General features: G+C 49.9%; 1 protein-coding gene and 1 pseudogene across 1 annotated transcript in view; one reads left to right on the top strand and one right to left on the bottom strand.

Annotated features, from left to right (window-relative positions):
- The first annotated feature begins 225 nt into the window (after positions 1 to 225).
- LOC144230955 (serine/threonine-protein kinase PLK1 pseudogene) lies at positions 226 to 1,068 on the top strand (annotated as a pseudogene).
- Positions 1,069 to 16,968: 15,900 nt separating this feature from the next.
- CUNH1orf21 (chromosome unknown C1orf21 homolog) overlaps positions 16,969 to 19,526 on the bottom strand; it is a 142,571-nt gene continuing 140,013 nt past the window's right edge. The window contains exon 5 of the mRNA XM_077763261.1: positions 16,969 to 17,763. Coding sequence (XP_077619387.1) covers positions 17,725 to 17,763 — 39 coding nt within the window. The 3' untranslated portion in view covers positions 16,969 to 17,724. The remainder of the gene's footprint in view (positions 17,764 to 19,526) is intronic.

Here is a 19,526-nt window from a genome sequence, read left to right as displayed (position 1 = left end):
CAACTCCAACTACCACCACGGGCTTGAGTATTTCAAGTCAAAACATTCCCCGAACCACAGCCCTCGGCAGAGATGCAGGGCTGGCCAAGAGTTTGGAGGAAAAACAGCCCCCCACCAGCCTGGAAATCACCGGGCACACAGGCGGCTGGGGCATCTTGCTCGCAGGGGCTGGGGAACCTGAGCATTTTTACCAGAGTTAATCTGATAAAGCTACCTTCCCTACCAATGCCTGCCTCCACTTCCCCTCTGCCCTGGGAAACAAACCGAGTCCAGGACTGGGATCCCGTGGGGGAGCGGTATGTGGGGCACAGTGTAGGACAGCCTAGGGCACCTGGAGAACTTGAGCTACTCCCTCCTTAATTATAGAAAAAAATAAAAGAAGCTGTTGTAATGCCCCCCTGCCCCCTTCCCAGCCGTGTTTGAATCAGGTTGCTGTGGAGCAGTGCCAAGCCTCAGTTCAGAGCCTACTAGGTCTGCTGAGCAACTCTGGGAACAGCAGCATGGTGGTGACTGCCGGGAAGCTGGCCCTGGGATGCCAGGGGTCCAGCAGTTTTGGCTCCTGAGGCCCTGGCCACAGCCCAGCTTGTGAAGGAGATCCAGGAGGTCTTAGTGGACCCTCGAAGTCCAGCAGATGCTTTCTGGGAAAGGGAGGCTTCATCAAATGCTTCGAAATCTAGGTCTCAGACCCCAAGAAGGTATTTGTGGGCAAGACCTTGCCTAAGTCGCTGCTGCTCAAGCTGTTCCAGAAGGAGAAAACGCCCATGGAGATGTGCATTCACCGCAGCCTCATCCACCAACACATCACGGGCTCCCGTGCCTTTTTCAAGTATAACGACTTGCGCTGGAGCTCTGTTGCTGGAGTCTTGGGGGAGGAAAGCACTGAGCGAGCCTGCGGCCCATCACTACCTGTGGCAGATGGTCCCTGGCTGCCACCACCTGCACTGAAACCGGGGACCTCAAGCTGGGCTAACTCCTACTCAGTGAGGATCTGAGGACCAAAATAGGGGGTTCTTACTGGCAAGCAAAGCCAAGTATGACAAGGATAGAAGGAAAATCCAGTGGGGCTGAGTGAGAGGGCACAGTTTGGAAGCAGACGTGGGGTAAGTTGGGTGAGTCATGTACACCTTGTCAGTGGGCAAACCACCTTTTGAGACTTGCCTAAAAGAGACCCCGGAAGAATGAATACTCTCTTCCCAAGCACATCGGCCCCATGGCCACCTCCCTTGCTCACACGATGCTTTGGACAGATCCCACTGCCTGTCAGACCACTCAAGAGCTGCTCTACGATGAGTGTTTTTCCTTTTAATGTTGATTTATTTTTGAGAGAGAGAGACAGAGCATGAGTGGAGGAGATGCAGAGAGAGAGGGAGACACAGAATCCGAAGCAGGCTCCAGGCTCTGAGCTGTCAACACAGAGTCCGACACAGGGCTTGAACTCACAAACTTCGAGATCATGACCTGAGCCGAGGTCAGATGCTTAACTGACTGAGCCACTCAGGAGCCCCTCCATGACTAGTTCTTTTCTTCCTGCCACATTCCTGCCTTTGCAGGCCACCTGCCTCCCCATTCCATCAAAGTTTTCAATTGTTCCCAGCCGCCTGGATCTCAGCAACGGGAGGCCTCTCATAATCCTCAGGGAGGGCAAGGAGAATCCCAAGCCCCACTTCTCGGGAAAGAAGAACTAGTGGCCCAGGGGACCAGTGAGGTGGTAGTCTGCCACCTCCGTGACACGTGTGAATAGCACTATGGCCGAGTGGTTACAAGCCAGGCTGCCGCGTCAGATACCCTGATCCTGGCTCTACCACTTCCTTGCTGTGTGACCTTGAGCAAGTCATTCAATCTTTTTGAGGCTCAGTCTCCCCCGTTGTAAAGTGAAGAATCAGTAGTAACCTTATAGGGGTTATTGGGAGGATTTCTTGAGGAACATTTAGTCACTGATCAATGAGTGGCAGTGACAATTAGAAGGCGGAACCGTTGGGATCCAAACGACAGCTTTTATGCCGACTTCCCTGGAATGATGCCGACCCTGCTGGTGTTTGGGAGACTCGGTTTCTACCAGGAAGCCCATCCCACCTGGACTTGAGGGTGAGAACTCAGCACTGACCACAGCCACGTTTTAATGCATGAAGAGGCTTCATTTTATGCCGGGGTCTCCCTACCTACCGCAAAGACCCTGTCTATTTACTTAGATTTCAGAAGATTCTCAAGCTTTTTCCTTCCAATTGTGTGTCTATGGTGGAGAGAGGAGAGGCAGGGAGAGGGGAGATGTTTGAGGCCACCTCTGTGACCCCTGGAAGGAGCCGGGGTTGGGGGGGGGGGTGCCTGGGGCACCAGAATACCACTGCATCAGCAGAGGCACAGACACCGGACAGATTATCCCAAGGATAAAAGAGGATTTAGGGTGACTTGATTTAAAGCTTCCTTTTCTCCTTTTTTGGGCAAAGGCCTTGGAGTCGGGGTGGGACTGAAAACAGACAGAGCCTTGTTAGGGACTTGAACTTGTATGTGTAGAATAACAGCGTCAGGAAGGGGTTTCTCCTTTATGTGCCCCTCCGGTCATGTGCCATCTAACCCGATCTTTAAACGTAAAACTCCGTTTGTAGTGCAGCGTGATCATGGGAGACTCATCTCCCGGAGACTCCAGCCGTGGTCTGCACTCGAGGAGAAACATTCAGGGGAGCCTTCAGCCGACAACACAGGACTGTGGGGAAGGCGGCCAGCACCCCTCTCAGTGTCCTGGCCACACGGCTGGGCCCCTGGGGAGCAGGGTGGTGGCAGATCCGCTTCTACAACCTCTTTTCATTGGCTCTTCCCTGTGTCGGTGGCATTCAAGGCTGCCAGTCCCTGGTAGGGACAGCGGAGCATGAGAACCCAGTGTCAGGTCAATGACCAAGTGTCGAGCATACCAATGACGAGGGCAATTGGGACAAGTGTTTGAAATTCCAGCCGTGAGCCCGGCCGCTCCGCGTGCAGAAAGGCAGATGTCTTGGGTAACATCCCGGGTGCCAGTTTCCAAAGTCACCAGGAATCCAACCTCTGCAGCCCCAGCTATAATAATGGTAACAAGCCCCCCGCTGCCTGCCCCGCCAAAGGCGCTGGGTGTGTAAGTGCTACTTTCTGTTTATTCAGCTCAGGCCCTCTGCAGAGGGGGAGCACTCCTTGCCTTCAGTCTCTTGAGACCAGGGACGACTCCTTCACACAAAGGCTTTCCTCCAGACAGGGGTCTGTCTTCCCTGAGGTTTGTCAGTTCGAGGGGGAAGGGGCTCGTTTCCTGAATGCTGTGCTCCAGCCTGAATACACCTCCCACAATCAGGGGTGTCCTGAAGGCTGAGGGGCGTGTGGCTCGGGATCAGGGTAAAGCAGGCGCTGGCTGAGGCTGTTGCTTGAGGGTGGCCATGAAAGGCAAACTTGCCACCCAGGAGGGCCGAGCTGCCGGTGGAGGCGGCAGGTTTCCCATCGGGGTGTCTTCAGGAAATTCTCTTTCTTTGGAACGACTGAGCAAAATCGTGCCTGGAAACCAGATGGAGCCTGGAGGCCTTTCCCTCGCCTGAGCAGTTCCAGGCGTTGACTCATTCTCTTGTCCCATATCAACAAGAGGGACGCCCTTCCGTGTGTCCGTGTGTCATTGGGGAGTCCCCACCCATTCTCCCACTTGCCCTGCTCATNCCCTCCAAGTGCTCACAGCCTTGGAGTGTGTGTGTGTACAAACCTGCACGCTACTGTTCTCTAACTCCTCAAGGGCAGGCGTTCCTTTGTTCAGTTTTGTTTGCTGGTGCCCAACTCAGTGGCATGCAGTGTAGACACATGGTTCTGGAATCCTCCCTGTGCCTCACAGTCGCCTGGGGAGATATTTAAAAATGCTCATCCCCACTCCCAGAGACCCTGAGTTAACCGACCTGAGGTCTGGGTGATGATGGGCTGAAAAGCTCCCCCGGGGTAATTCTAACGTGCAGCCATTTTTGAGGCGTCCCCAGAGTAGACCGTTAATAAAAACTATTCTTAGAATGTCCCAGTCAGGGAGCTTTGCCCAAGTGGCACTTTCTATTTTATTTGTTATTTTTTGAGGGTGGATTCTCAACCCCTATCCAAACTTAGCATGTGTTCACTGTTAATGCCATTTATTTGAGCTATAAAACTCTCAGGGAACCAAGTTCTGCAAAGAAGTACAGGCGGGCATTTGTCCTCTGATGTTTGGAACTGCACCGAATATCTCCCTAAGTCTTATGAAATTCCTGCCTCTGACACACAGGATTCTCTCACGTGTCTTCGGGTTCATTCCATCACTATCAAACCTCTTCCTCAACATTTTCTAGACTGCAGGCCACAGCTTCAGAGACTTTGTGGCTAGCGGTCATGGGCTATTCTGAGGGGCTATGTCAGAGGTCCCAGGTGGGCCACGCAGCCCCGGAGGGTGACCCACATGGACAGGGTATTTTGTGCCAAACCGGAACACATCCAAGACTGGATAGAGTCTCATCCGGGGCAAACGTGAGAGCTGTTGAATCAAAAAGTGATGGTTGAGCCACTGCGAGGGGCTGAGGAGCTTCAACGGAAGGCACAGTCCGGATCTGCTATCTGCACAGGAGGGCTGGAGCAAAGGCCATAGGAACGTGAGATGAAGAACACACCTGTTATGTTCTACCAGAACCCTCAGGGAAGGGAGGTCTGCTCCCTGTCAGGCCTTGGATGCTCTCACCTGTGGCCAGAGTCTAAACCTGCTGCAGATGGTCACTAGGCCGAGGTGGCCCCTGGAGGACACCTGTGTCCCTTTAAACATAATAAAATATTCCAAGTACACAGAAGAAACTTTAGAGAATACTGTCCAAATAACACAAATACCCTCTCTCCCCAAGTTTGCTTCAGCAAAAAAAATTTTTTTTTAATTTTTTGTTTATTTTTGAGAGAGAGAGAGAGAGACAGTGTGAACAGGGGAGGGTCAGAGAGAGAGGGAGATACAGAGGCTGAAGATAGGCTCCAGGCTCTGAGCTAGCTATCAGCACAGAGCCCGACGCAGGGCTCAAACCCACGAACCGTGAGATCATGACCTGAGCCGAAGTAGGACACTTAACCCACTGAGCCATCCAGGTGCCCCCTGCAAAAATTGTTTTTAAGTAGGTTCCACTCCAAGGCAGGGCTTAAACTCACAACCCCAAGAACAAGACCTGAACTGAGATCAAGAGTTGGACCCTCAACCGACTGAGCACCTGGGTGCCTCATCTTCAGCCAATTTTTAAAACATTGTTAACCCTCCTCGGTGCCATTTCCCTCTTTCTCTTTGTCCCCTGTTGAAATTGGCCTTTGTCTTTCGCACTATACATTTCAGTATCCACACATAATATATGACATGGTTTTGCAAGCTTTCCAACTTTATATGCGTGGCATCATATGGTATCCTCTGCATACTTTTCAGTCACTGTTTTTGAGACTTATCCATGTTGATACAAGATTGACTGCACTGCTATTTATGTATCCTTTCTCTTTTTGATGGTCATTTAAGACTGCGTCTAATTCTTTCCTGTTAGAAAGAATGCCACATGATGTGGAATGTCTATTCTGGTACACATGGCCTTGTGCACAGGTGTTCCACTCTCTCCCTGAATGCCCTTCTCCATGAGCATCGAAGCTATCAGACCCACTGCCCACCCACACCGGGCTCGGCCATGGGCTCAGCCTTCCTCAGCATTGGCGATTTGGTTCTCAGTGAGTGTTTGCACTTGGCCTGGTTGCCGGCCACTTGGTGGCCTAGTCTGACACCAGAACTCTCCATGGCCCAAGTCTCAGGGCTTCCCCCTCGCCCCCCAATCTGGCCCATCCTGTAAGGGAGTGTTCTTCTTGGCAGGAAAGATTGGTGTGCATTGGAGCCATGAGTAGGGTCTCATGCAAATGGTGCATTTTGACTGGACCTCAAAGGAATTTCAGTTTTTGGTGATAGGGAAAAGTGAAGAGTTTTCCAGATGAGGAGAGAACAGGAAGCAGAGTAGGAGAATAAACACGGCAGGGCAGTATAAGGGTGAGAACTGGGCAAAAAGTGGGCGGCCCTGTGGGAGCTGGTTCTGCCGGGGGTAGCAGGCTGCTGTATCCGTGACGCAAGGTGAGTGGAAGAAGTCAAAGCTTCACGTCCACCTCCCGATGACTTAGCTTGAGCGTTCTGGCAAGAAGTGGTGGGTGGGCATTGTCAGTGGCAGGGTGGTGGCAGCGGGGAGAATCCCGGAGAGAAGCACCCGTCCCCCACAGCCATCCCCTGGGCCAGGCTCTGAGCTTTGGGACTGCTCACTCCTGAGACCTGTGGGCTGCAGCCTTATTTTGCTCCAATGCACTGAGAGTTGAGGCTCAGGGAAGCCGGGCCTTCTTCTAACTCTGTGGCTCACAGGCCACTTCTCACTCTTCCGGCCTCCAAGTAGGAGAACTTGGGCAGCCACATGCTGACTTCAGCCCAGCAATTACCAGGGACCTGGAAGCTGACGTTGCTACCAAGGGCGTGGGGTGTGGACACCAAAGTCCTGTCAGCTACACCCTTCTTTGGCTTGAGGTTAAAGGAAACTCCCAAAGCCCCAACCTGGGGTACAGGCGAGAGAGGACCAGCACATGTGTGGGGAGGAGTGGGGTGGAGCTGGGTTAGGGAGCTCTCTAAGCTTGGCTGGCCTTGTGATTTCCTTTTTCTTTAAATTAAAAACCTTTAAATATTATTTATTTCAGAGAGAGAGAGAGGGAGGGAGAGAGAGCACGAGTGGAGGGTCAGAGAGAGGGAGACACAGAAGCTGAAGCAGGCTCCAGGCTCTGCACTGTCAGCACAGAGCCCATCATGGGTTTCGAACTCATGAACCATGAGCTCATGACCTGAGCCAAAGTCGGATGCTTAAATGATCAGGCCACCCAGGTGCCCCTGGCCTTGTGATTTCAAGCGAGCTTTTGCTACAAGAAACAGGCTTATTGTGTTTGAAAGAAATTACCCTGAGCAGAAGCTTGGGCTTTTGCCTTGTTTGAAGGCCTTAACGCTCGTCTGCAAATCTGAACTTCTAGCACTACTGCTTGTAGGAAGAAACCTGGGAATACTTATCAACTCCTTCTCCCTGACTGGCTGACCCCGTCCCACACACCACCTCCACCCCGACTCTCACCTCACACCATTAGGAAATCACAAGGAAAATGTTCCCAAGGGCAAGGGTGGAGGGCAGAAGACTGGCTGATGGGCCACCAGACATGAACAGGCTGATGCATCAGCGAAGACCGAGCCAAAGGAGAGTGCTTCTGACTTCATGCTTGGAGGCTGTGTGTGTGTGTGTGTGTGTGTGTGTGTGTGTGTTTGTGTGTATCTATTTCTCTTTGGTAGATCCTGGAAGGCCAGGGCAGTTGGGAAGATCAATTTCTGGGGGGCTTCCAAGAGGTGACAGGTACTCACTGCGTTGGAGGTGGGGAGGAGAGAGACTGTAAGGTACCTGCCTCATTTTTCATGCTGCTTCTCCTGCATTGGGCTTTGAAGAGGGGCATTGTTTAAGTCCTCATATCCCTGGCCGCCTGTGTGGGAGAGCCCGGTGCCTGGCATACTCTGTGCAATGAACAGACATTGGCTGGCTGAGTGACGGCCTTCATGAAGCAGGTGGTTGTTTACTGAATGTTTATATGGGGGTCCCCTCATATCAAACCTATGAGAAAAGTATTGCTTTTTACTGAAGAGGTACACGAGACTCAGGAAGGTTAAGTGACTTGTCCAAGGTCTTGCAGCAAGGAGCATGTGCATGCATACGTGTGTATTGGGGAGAGGGGGTGGGGGTGTAGAAGAGATTTAAATAAAGACTCATGGCATGATTTTTTACTATTGCCCCTTCTTGTAACTTTATCAAACCTATGAGTTTGTGCATTTGTAGAAGCTTATGGGATTGAGTGGGCTGTCCCTGGAAACTGGGGACAATGAAGACAAAGTTGGGGGCTTTCCAAGTGGGTGCTGGATGCAGTACATATCTGTAAAATCAGAACTTAAAAGAATGGATAGAAGAAGCCCTGTGTACCGAGAGCAGGGAAGAGGAGAGATGCGCAGAGGGCCAACAGACAAGATCTGTGACATTTAAACGGTCCCCTCCCTGAGATCCAGAAAGGAAGAAAGGCACAAAAAAAGAACAAAGCCAGGGCAACTGTTAAAAATTATTTAATAGAAAGTCCAATGTCAAAATGTAACAATAAACAAAAATACACATGTATAAATATGTATATATAATTAGACCTGTACACTTTCTCAGACCCTTTTCAAAATGGAACAGAATCAGCATTACATCTTGGTGGTCAAATCAACAATAATATTTGAGCGACGTGGACCCACTGGTGCCGTGGGGAATAGGCTGCGGAAGCGGTTGGAGGGTTCAAAGAATTCCAATCACGAGAGCCGGGAATGCTGCCGACCGTCCTCTTCTGGAGGCCCAGAGAGGGAAGGTGGACAATTCCAGTACTCTGGACAGCGTACCTGATCTTTTCGTAGCACCTGGAGCCACGACTGTCTAGGGATAGCTTTCCGGTCGGGCAGGTTTTTAATCATTGACATTATGCCGTGTGAAGCGTCTGCTTGCCCTGTCTCCCAGGTCAGAAGCTCCTAGGGATTTTAAGACCTTTTTAGTCCGCAGGCCAAGTGCCAGCACAGTGGTTTGGGACGGGCGCCATCAAGGTGTGCCGGCTGCCCTTAAAGCAGTAGTGTCCAAAGTGGGTGTGCGCATCCCAGGGGGGCACTCGAGGTCCCCCTCAGGTGTTCGGAGAGAAAATACCAGAACCTCTGTTTATGATATTTTGTATCTTATTCTTTTAAGATTTCTACGTTGTGTACTTTTTAGAATGTGTCTGATATACTAGTACAGGAGTATATGAATATGTGCTTTAAATAACTTCCTAAACATCCAGAGGGGGTGCATCGCAGAGAGTTTGTGCTGATAGGCATGTGCGGTGGAAATCAATGGGCACCCGCTGCTTTACAGAGTTCATGTGCATGCAGATTGCTGGGGAGGGTGCCCGCTGGGCTCCCAGGCCTGCCCGGGGAAGCTCTGCAGGTGCTCGGAAGGGCAATGCCCCAAGACACCTCTCAGACACAACCGAGAGCGGATGCCTGCAGACCCTGCTACTATTATTTCCCTTGAATGTAAGGCCCTTTTCCCAAATAAAACACAACACGCAGAACAGATACACGGCCACGGACAACATCAAGGAGGCATTTGGATCTTTTCCTGGTGACAGCGAGGGAACTAGACCAGAGCAGACAATGGGGAGAGGACACCCTAAGGTGAACCTGGCCAAATCCCACGACCACAACCTACCGCCGCCAAGGGGGCCCTCCAGGACCGTAACTTCAAGGTAGGCGTGTGTGAGGCCAAATGCTCTTCAATTTCCAGCATCACGATAGCCATGGGCCAAATTCTAACTGAAACGGGCCAGGCCTGTGGGACATTGGGAGTGGGAACCGCAAGGCACCGAGTCGGAAATCCCTCAGCAAGGAGCCAGAGGAGCGTCTGGGAAAAGGGTGGGTGTTTGAGCTCAAATGTTTCCAAGGTTCAGAAGGCTGGTGTTGCTGTAGAAGACGCCAGCAAGTCTGCACCCAGGGGAGCGGCTGTGGGCGTTGTGCAGAAGAGGTCAGTCCCCAGGAATATTCAGAACCCTGTGGGGTCCCCAAGCAGAAGGCCAAACCGTACTTTCAGCCCAGAATTCCTCCAGCCTCTCAGGGAAGCCAGCGCTTGCTTAAGCCTTTTTCTAAGTTTCTAGGAACCATGCTGCCTCATTGCTAGTATCTTTGCTTCATCGAATTCTTTTTCTCTCCTCTTTATAAGATTTCTAATGATTCTGGGGCGCCTGGGTGGCTTAGTCGGTTAAGCGTCCGACTTTCGCTTAGGTCATGATCTCGCGGTTCGTGGGTTCGAGCCCCGCGTCGGGCTCTGTGCTGACTGCCAGCTCAGAGCCTGGAGCCTGTTTCAGTCTGTGACTCCCTCTCTCTCTGACCCTCCCCTGCTCGCGCTGTCTCTCTCTCTCTCCTAGAAATAAATAAAACATTAAAAAAAAAAGATTTCTAATGATTTGTGGGGTGGGGGAGGGAAGAACCCAACGCTCTGAACTCTGAATAGGTTCTCTGGAAAACTGAGAAGGCACTGTGAGCTGTCTCTACAGAGACTGCTTCTCCCCCAGCCTCCCTGCCTCGCGACCGGAGGGTGCAGAGCTCTGAGCTCTGGGGGCTCCTCTGTCCCCAGGAGGTCCTTGGGCGCGGTCTAGGCCTGCACATTTTCCACGTGCATACATTCCATTCGTGCTTTTTTTTTTTTAATTAAATATCCCCTTTCTTTGGCAGGACTCAGGTGTGTACTCTGGACAGAGCAGAGGCTTGGCCACAGAGCATCACCGAACTCAGGGAAAGGCTGCCCTTTGGGGAGAATGAATGAAGGCGTCACGCTAAGCCTGGGAGCCCTCTGCCACTTCCCACCTTAGGGCACGCCCTCGTCACGGGTTCTAGGCCAGTCTCCTCCCAAGGGGTACTCTCAGCCTTCGTGGCTCCGCGGACAGGTCAGGATGGCCAGGCGCTGTGCCCTGTATGTCTCTCAGCAAGACCTAGCCCAGGTTAGAGCCCTTGAATTCAAACGGCTTTTGGCGGGAGGACAAGGGGCTGGGGTGGCGGTGGGGGCAGAGGCAGAGGACACCTGGGAACAAATGGTCTCGGCAGCGACTGTGCTCCCACAGCAAGAGGGCCACGCCTGGCCCTGACGCTGCCCACACTTACCTCTCTGGGCCACCTCCGCAGTGACCTCTGATTCAGAGGGCAGAACATGGCCTATGGCTCTTCTTTAACCCCCCAGCCCAGACCCCCCGTGAAGCCCCTGAGGCCCTCTGGGACCAGCCAGCTGACTGCTGTGCTCACCCTGTCCCCTCACTCCTCAGCCCCCAGCGGCAGCCGCTTTACCGCAGGCAGACCCCGACAGCCTACGCTGTCCCTCCTTTGGGCAGGGTCCTGTGCTGCTCCCTCACCTAGAAGGCCCTTTGCGATGCTCTCCCTCAGTCCTCTGACAAACTTGAGCTTTGATGCCACCTCTTTCGGGGAGACCCTGATTCTCCAAGCTGGGCAGCTGTCACTCTGAGATGCTCCCACAGCACCCAATATGGATCCCACAGTGGCTTCCCAGCTAATGGCAGCCCCCTCGAGGGCAGGAGCTACGTTTGGTTCAGCCGGGTATTGCTGGCAATTAGCTCAGTGCCTGGAGTTGCGCCACGTGCTCTATAAATAATCTACTGGATGAATGAGTCCTCAGCGCTGGAGAAGCCATGCTAAATATGCTACATCGGGGACAACCTAGAGGAAGGGGCCCCAAGTCCTAGAGGGAGGGCCTCCATCACTGCTGTCGGAGCATCCCCAGGGAACTGCCAAAATGTCAGTCAAGGTCACCCTGAACAGGAGAGCGTATTAAGAAATGCTGCGGAGGCAAATGGCTGGACCAGGCACCTACCCCGAGGGCTGAATCGTGTGCGCACCAGGGGTGGGGACCGGGTGCCAGTCACGATATCCAGCTAGAGGCCCAGTGAGTCAAACATGCCAGTAGCAGGGCAACCTGGTCCAGAGGGGGGCACAGGGCGAGGTGACCAGCAGACCTTCGTCCTTCTCTGAGTCTAACTCAGACTTTCAGGAGAGGGATCGCCAGCATCTCCTGTTTTGGCGTTACTAGACTTACACCAGCACTTTACTAGATGTTACCTTAACAGATTACAGAAAGCAAAATACAGCTTTTCCTTGAAGTATTTCGGTGATAGAGTAGTTGCATTTTCTTCCTTTACGCATCTCTGTGTGTGTGCGTGTGTATGTTTGTGTGTTAAGAAAATAGACCCCAGTGTAGAGTCCTAATAAGGCAGCTGCCTGATTCGGTTCCAGGAAAATAGATATGAATTTTTAAAAATATATTTGCATCTTGTTTTGAATGGAAAAGCTGGCTTGAAATCTATTGCGAAGCTTTTTCCCTCGCTCACTTGCCTGTCAAGAAAGAACAGTCCCTGAAGGTCTGGACTGAAATGCCAAAAAAACAGGGGCTCTTCGATCACGTCTGGGTCTAGGCCAAGTGGTCCCTAAGGTGCCAGAGCTATTTTCAACCCTAGGGACCCTAAGGCAGTTCTGGCTGAGTGTACGGGGTTCTTTTTACTGCCTCTAAGTCTTACTCAATCAAGTTCAAAGCCCTGGACTAAAAATAACTCCTGGAAAGGGAAACACAGAGAATTCTGGGTAGTGGCGGAAGACAGTATTAGAATGAGGCCTTTGGTTTAGGAATGAATCTTGCTGAATTAAAGCCATTTCTCTGGCTTGCAAGAGACAAGAGCCATTTCCCACGTTATCTTGAAGGAATCTGACAGCTGCCAGGTTTGAAAGAGGTGAGATGCTGGGGAGAGTTTTCATAGGAAAATTGAACATAGTCCCCCCCTCGACACTAGGCATTTCTTTTGGTTCTTTCAAGCCAAGTGAGGGCAGGGGTGGGTCCCCTCTAGGCAGCACCTTTAACAGTTGCCATGGAGATGTGAGTCATCTCCTTTCGAGGATGTGCCTTTAAAGGAAGGAATGGAACTCTGGGGAATGCTTGGGCTCTTCTGACCTTGGACAAGGTATTTAAATGACTATTCAAGTCCCTACATGACTATCCAAAACATTTAAGGTCTCGAGAGAGATTCACATCTAGTTTCAGTGCTTACACTAGCCTGGAAAATACAGACCTCAGTTCAAACATCAAAAAGAGACACCAAGCCCTGGCCCACAAGAAAGGATTGTAAGTCAGTGGTCAAGGCCTTTGCTCTACCTTTGGAGATCAGATTCCCCCCCACTTCTCTGCAAGGTTAGGGCCCCTCACCTTAAAATGGTACAGCTTATGATGAAATAAGCCTTGGGAGCCAGGGAAGAAATCACAGCACTCAAAGCCTTGTCCTGGCTGCATTTGGTGTTCTGCATTTACAGCAGTCCCAGGTCCCTTTTCCAGATGCTGTAAGGATTCCAAGCAGAGAGACCTGTGCTTAAATTCCCAAAGCCTTTTTCTTGTGGGCACTACATTCCTGTTAGCCGGTGGCCGCTCCTGGTTTGTGGGCAGCTCATCAGATACGGGAAGGCCAAGTAAAACATTCCCCCTGGCAAAGCCAGCTGGTGATGAGCCAAAGAGAGAGTCGGGAAGGTAGATGCCCTCAAAAGGTTGTTTTCACAGTGTTGCCAAGGGCATAGTAATAATAAAAAACTCGGAAAATACTTGAATGACACCTTTCCTTCTCTCCACATGGGCATTTACGTTGGATAGATGCGTTCTGCACTGACGATACGCTACTTGGAACATGAGAGGGACAGATTCGCGTCACAGGACTATGGTGAGGATTATATGAGACGATTATAAAATGCCTAGCACAGTATCTGGCACAGAGTTGAGTATAATTAATAAATATTAGTTCCTTTTCCTCTTTCCCCAAGATGAAGATGAGTTCCCAGGTAAGGTACAAGAGTCTCCCGAAAAACGTGCTATAGCTAGCGAGTCTTCAGGTTTGTCACAAAAGTAAATACATGCACCACCATCCTCATTTTCTGCTGTAGCTTTTTGACCCTTTTCCAGAGACACACAAAAAGGTGACTAAAGGACGTGTTTTCCCCTTGGAAAAACATGTGCATTCATTGGCAAAAGGCAACCCATGCAACCCATTCACCAAAGTCCAGAGGTTTGTTGCAAGGACATTTGCGGCAGCGTGAAAGCCGACTGCCCTCCCCAGCTTCACGTAAGCGCGTGGGGGTCTAGCAGTCCGCACGTGACTTCCAGAAGCCAATGTTCCTGCTTCTGGAAGGAACCCTGTCATCATGCCCCTCAAAACATATTCCCTTTCCTCCACCCGGTCTTCTTTTCCTACTGGCGTTTCAAGCAACTTGCCAAAAAGCTTTATTTCTGAGAGGTACAAAGAAATAAAGCTCTGAAAATGCCTTCCAGAGGCAGAAGCATGGAAGGCAGATTTTATGTAAAATTATACAGTGCACTNAAGATATTCGTGTTTTTTTTTTTTTTTTTTTTTTTTTTAATTTGGGAGTTGGGAGTCGGGAGGCTGCTTTAGACACTAATCATTTTGCCTTTCATAAAGAACATACCAGAGTCCTGGAGTCCAAGATTCAGAGTCAGTATTTTCTTGGATGAAGAATTTGATCATTTTTCTTCCTAGGAAATCTACATATTTAACGGAGTTGCTTTTCTAAGGCCAGTAGAGATGGAGCGCTCTGAAGATTCTTGCCTAATGTATCAGCAGAATTTGTAATCAGTATGCTGGCCTGCATCACAGGCTCTGAGGTAAAATTCATGAGAGGTATAATCTCTGCTTTCAGCAGGCTTATGGGAGTCTGGCCCTTAGAGGAAGAAAGTCTTGATGAGGTTGGGAGGAGGGCAGAGCTGTAACTCCAAGCAGGGTGGCATCACATGGGACCAGGAAAGGGGTGCCACCGTCCCTGGGCTGCTCCCGGGGGCTGTGAGGTCGCGGGTGTGGTCACTTCTGACTCTGGGGGCGCCCCTGACCTGGAGCCGGGCCAACACAGAGCCCAGATGACCTGACGCTACGCCTGTACCGGCTCATCTCATTTCTTATTTGAGTCACAGGAGCCCCATCTCAGGCCAGGGGCTCTACGGAGGGGGAGAGACCTGTCTCCCAGGGGGCCCACGGGTGGCCACCGAGGGCTGACCTGGTTTCCTTGTCTCTGGACTTCGTACTGTTCTTTGTCCCTAAATAGACCATAACACGGCTCTATGCTCCAGCCTGGGGCCAGCAGGCACTGCTGAGGTAAAAGCTTCTTTTGAGGTTCTCTGCCAGTTACAGACGCGTATTCAGTTATGACAGCAAGTACTCCATAACCCTGAATCTCCGCCAGCCAAAAGAAAGCAGCGCATATACTGCTGAACGTTTACAACTCCACGACTTAGAACACACAAAGCATGTGTAATCCAGCTGTAAATCTTGTTGGCAGTCGGCCCCACCCACTGGCCGCCAGGCAGCTGGATTTTGAATTGCACCGGCACTTGGCCATGCTGTTGGCTCTCTCTCTGCTAAAAGCTTCTCAGTCCATTTCTCATCCTTCCTTTTCCTACCTCCTCCCACCAGGCCACACCCCTCCCTCCCACCTTCCATCTCCCTGAGTCCTCAGCTAGCAGAAGCACTAGTTTCTGGATGATTCTTTTCATTGTATCTGAGACAATCTGCTTAATGTTCAGATACACCGTGGGGGGGAGGGGGGAGGGAGGCGAACTATTTTTGCATTAGACCCTTGCAGAAGGCATAAAAAAATAAAGTACAAACACAAATCACTCGACAATTTTATGATTAAAGCCAATGATGGAAAACAGACAAGTTTTGAGTGCTGCTAACATAATCAAGCATTTCATGCCAACCCACTCAGCCACCCCATTTCTCAGATCTATTTCTAGATACACCGATGTGTCTGCAGATGAAATCACATCTGCACATCAAAGACTTAAACCCAGGAGACAGAACTCCAGGTGAAGAGGCCCTGGTTCACGGGAACGGGCTTCTAGTTTAACGAAACACCCAAACGTCAAACTCCCAAGAAACACTTCCCTCTGTGCACACGTGTATCACATCACATGTTAAACATGACTGGAAAAAATGACACAAGTATGTTTTGTCTTTGGGTAGAAGGTGGTGATTTTCCGGGAAGACACTGAGACCCCAAACAGAGGCACCCCACGGAAGATGGTTTGGTCGGCATCATTGTTGCCTGGTAAGAATAAGAAATCACCTAACAGGGGACCAAGTCCCGAGCGGACAGGTTTCATGTGGGGCTCCGCAGCTCATTTACAGTGGAGGAAAAGTATTTTAGTCGCTTGGCCAAAACCCATACACAGGGAGGGAACTTAAAACCCTAGGCGACTTGACTCTCTCTGCATTTTTCTGCCTGAAGCAGGATAAAAAGCCTTACATTTTGGCTGCATCTCTATTTATTTAAAACCACAGCTGCTCCCCAAAATAGCTGCTGTTGGCTGAAAGAACTATTTTTTTTTTTTTTTTTGCTAACATTTGAGTCCATTTTCTGTAGCACTGGACTGAGTTTCCTTCCCCTCACTGTCGTGCCCCGTGGTCTAAAAGGAGGTAACACTCACCCTTAGCCCAGGGATGGATAGTAAAGTCAAGGCTCATCTCCCCAGCAAGGGCAAATTTGGCTTCTGATTCTGTTCTGTGGCAGGTGCTGTGTGGCCACCCGGTACAAATAACTACCCACCTTCGGAGGGTGGCCGTGTGGCCGATGCCGGTTTAAACCCCACGGGAGAGATACATCCAGTGCTCCTACTGTGTTTCTGTGAGACAAACCCAAGCCTGGCATAGCATTTAAAGGGTGCCCTCCCCGGACAGCAACACAGAGAACCCTCACCAAAGCTATCAAACGCGTTAAAAAAATACAAAAGTTATTTTCTCCTTTTTGATTGCTATTTACTTGTGACAACATTTGTTAAAAATATTACTTCTGTCTTCGAGAAGAGATCATTCTCTTCATAGAATATGGAAAAATAAACTCTACCAAACCCACAGTCAATATTCCCCACCACTGCCCTGGGGCTTTGGCTTCTGCATCTCCAAATATCATCACCAGTGTCAACGTACTACATTTCCAGGAGGCGGACGCTTTGGGCTGTCCTGGCCAATGCTTCGAGGAAGAGGAGGAGGAAGTAGCAAGGCTCATGGAACATTCTGAAGGGAGAGAGTGAGGAAGTAGGATGGCTTATTTGCTAATGAAATGAAAGGTAACAGGGTGGTGTGAGGCCCTCCTAAAGAGTCGGGGGGTGTCCCCTCATCTCTTCTGACCACTGACAGCCCTGCTAATGCGTGGGAGGTGACAGATGAGGGGGGGCAGGGAGCCACGAAGGTCGATTATCGGTGTCACTGCAAAGGAGGGCTCATCTTCTGTGCCCAGGATCATGTGAAACACTGAACTGGATGAATGGGAGAAGACAAGGATACATAAAAACAGTAAAATGTTTATTTTCTTAGAAAAAAAAGTGGGGAAGAGGGATTCAAAATGATTGTGATCACACTTCCGTCTGCATCTGAGCAAAGCCAATGTTGCAAGCTTAATCCTTGATGAAGGTCCCTACTCAACGAAACCTGCTGTTCGCCCCTACGTCCCTTTGGGAGTCACATCACAACATGCTTTTAATGCATAAGAGCTTCTCTACTTCTTCTTAGCAGAGAAACAAAGCTTGCCATAGCGACCATCCCATCTCCAAAGCGCAAGTGAGAAGCAAGGCTCTGGACCACTCGGGAGAGACAGGGAGGGAGGAGAGAGGGAAGGAAACGCTCGTCTTAAAAGCGGAACAGTTCTACAAGAGGAGTTTGATATCTGAGTTCACCACTACCTCATCTTATAGAAAATAGGTTGGAGGGCATCTGTAAACCCAACAGTTATCTTTAAGGTGAAATTGCAGAATTTTGCTGCATACCTGGACACAAGAGGAGTGAAAAGTTGCAACAAGTTTTAACTAGCAGCAACAAAGAAAGTTCGAGAACAGTTTTTTTGTTTGTTTGTTTTTAGCAATATTCCTTTGCGAGTTCAGTAAGAAACACTGTAATTTAATGGGGCATACGATATGGAACGATCTTCTTTTGCTATAGAGCTGTTCGTTGAAGAGAACCGACCTTTGCAAAGATTTCAACTGGGGTGTAACTTATTTACACAGTAGTAAGTAGCTCCTGGTTTGAGTGGTAGAATTGGTGCTATGTGATATCCTCTTCTTCCGAACAGTAATCTCGACCCTTGAGGGGAAAAGAGAAGAACAGCATGTGAGTGCGAAATTCAAAGCAGAGCCCAAGACAAGTTACTCACCAGCAATTTTCTCTTAATTAGTCTGTTCCCTTGGAACAGAACTCAGGCTTTATCAGTGAGTGCTGGGCACAAGGTAGAGAGGTCGCAAATGCTTGTTGGCTGATTTATAAATGGAGTATGTCTCGAGGCATGGAAGTTTTACCAAGCCCCAAATAAGCCCGCCCTTTATATTGGTAAGAACTTACATTAGGCACGTACAAGACTCAGTCTTTCACCAAGAAATTGCCAAATGGACGAACCGTTCAGGAAACCAAGTTCTCATGAATAAGAGAAACTGAAATAAACAATGAACGAGTCCCTTTCGCCTTGGGCCAGGGCTGCACATATTCTGTGGTTCCATTTCCATGCCTGCAATTCAGGATTTTACAGAAGGGACTCCAGGGATGTCTTAGTTTTAATCCACTCCAAATTAAAATAAGGATTTGAAAAAAAAAACACCAAAGATCCACTGAAATATGTATAACAGATCTGGGACTATGTTTGGTATGTGTAGGATGCACAAGCAAGGCAAAAATGCTTTTTGATTCATTTGCTACTAAAACAGGTTACTTGAGGGCTTGAGGACTATATACAATTGTTACTTTTGGACCTTTTTCATCCTCTCTCTACTGGGTTATACACTCTCTGAAAGCACGGGGAGGGCTGGGATTTTAGCTTCACATCTGACCCGGCTGGGCTGTCCTGGTCCGAGCATTCAGCTTCCAGTCTGTAATCCCTCGAGGCGGCACAGGAACAAAAGTCCATACTCGCCCTGAATCACAATATCACAGATAAGGGCTTTGGAAAAGGTCGTGTATTAATACTATTTGCATCCTTCGACCTTTCTCTTTTTGAACACACACTTCACGTTAGGGGATCTTTTCCTTTAAGAACAGAATTCTCTACTTAACTGGAACTTACTCCTGAAAGTATCTAAAACTGAAAGAAAATAACAATTTTGCATAAAACTATTTTGCAAGTGTATTACAGGATTCTTTGTCATAATATCGGCATGCTGAAAAGATTTCACACTTTCCTAAGGGTTGAGCATGGTCATAACGAATGATGGTACCATCTGGCAGGGCAGTAATCCTGGCTCTGTGACTAACTCTGATATCTTGATCGAGTCACAGCTCTGTGCCTCAGTTTCCCCATCTGTATAGTGAAGACAACAATCCCTACTTCAGATGGTTGCTGAAGACTAAACAAGTTAATAGTAATAAAGTGACGGAATAGCGCCTGGCACATAATTTTAGATACTGTGTGTGTGCACGCACACACACATGTGCACATGTGTTGGATAAATAACAAAATGCTGCCACACAGTGAAATCTTTGGGGCCTCGGAGGCAGGGAGATTGCCAGCTCCCACGCTAAATGGCCCCAGATTGCTTGTTCTCTTCGAATGTGATTCACTATGTTTGGTTTCCTCCTCCATCAGGTTGCCAACTCACACCCCTGACTGTCTGAGCCCCGAGTCACCACCAGGCTTATTTTAGAGGTGGCATGAAACATCTCCTGGGCAAAGAAACCGGTAACCAACCTTCCTAAGAAGAGAGGCGTGCACTCAGCTGTCATCGCCCATCAACAGCCTCCCTGGGGACATTGACCAAGCAGACGCCATCCCTAGCCAGGGCCCTGGCCACCTAGGAGAGCTAGGAAGGAGAACTCTTGGGCCCCGATGGTTGGGAGTTTAATCTCCAGCGTGGGAAACA

The sequence above is a fragment of the Crocuta crocuta genome, unplaced genomic scaffold, assembly GCF_008692635.1.
Source record: "Crocuta crocuta isolate KB4526 unplaced genomic scaffold, BGI_CrCroc_1.0 scaffold3, whole genome shotgun sequence".
Classification (NCBI taxonomy): Eukaryota; Metazoa; Chordata; class Mammalia; order Carnivora; family Hyaenidae; genus Crocuta; species Crocuta crocuta.
This window is presented reverse-complemented; position numbering and strand designations above follow the sequence as displayed.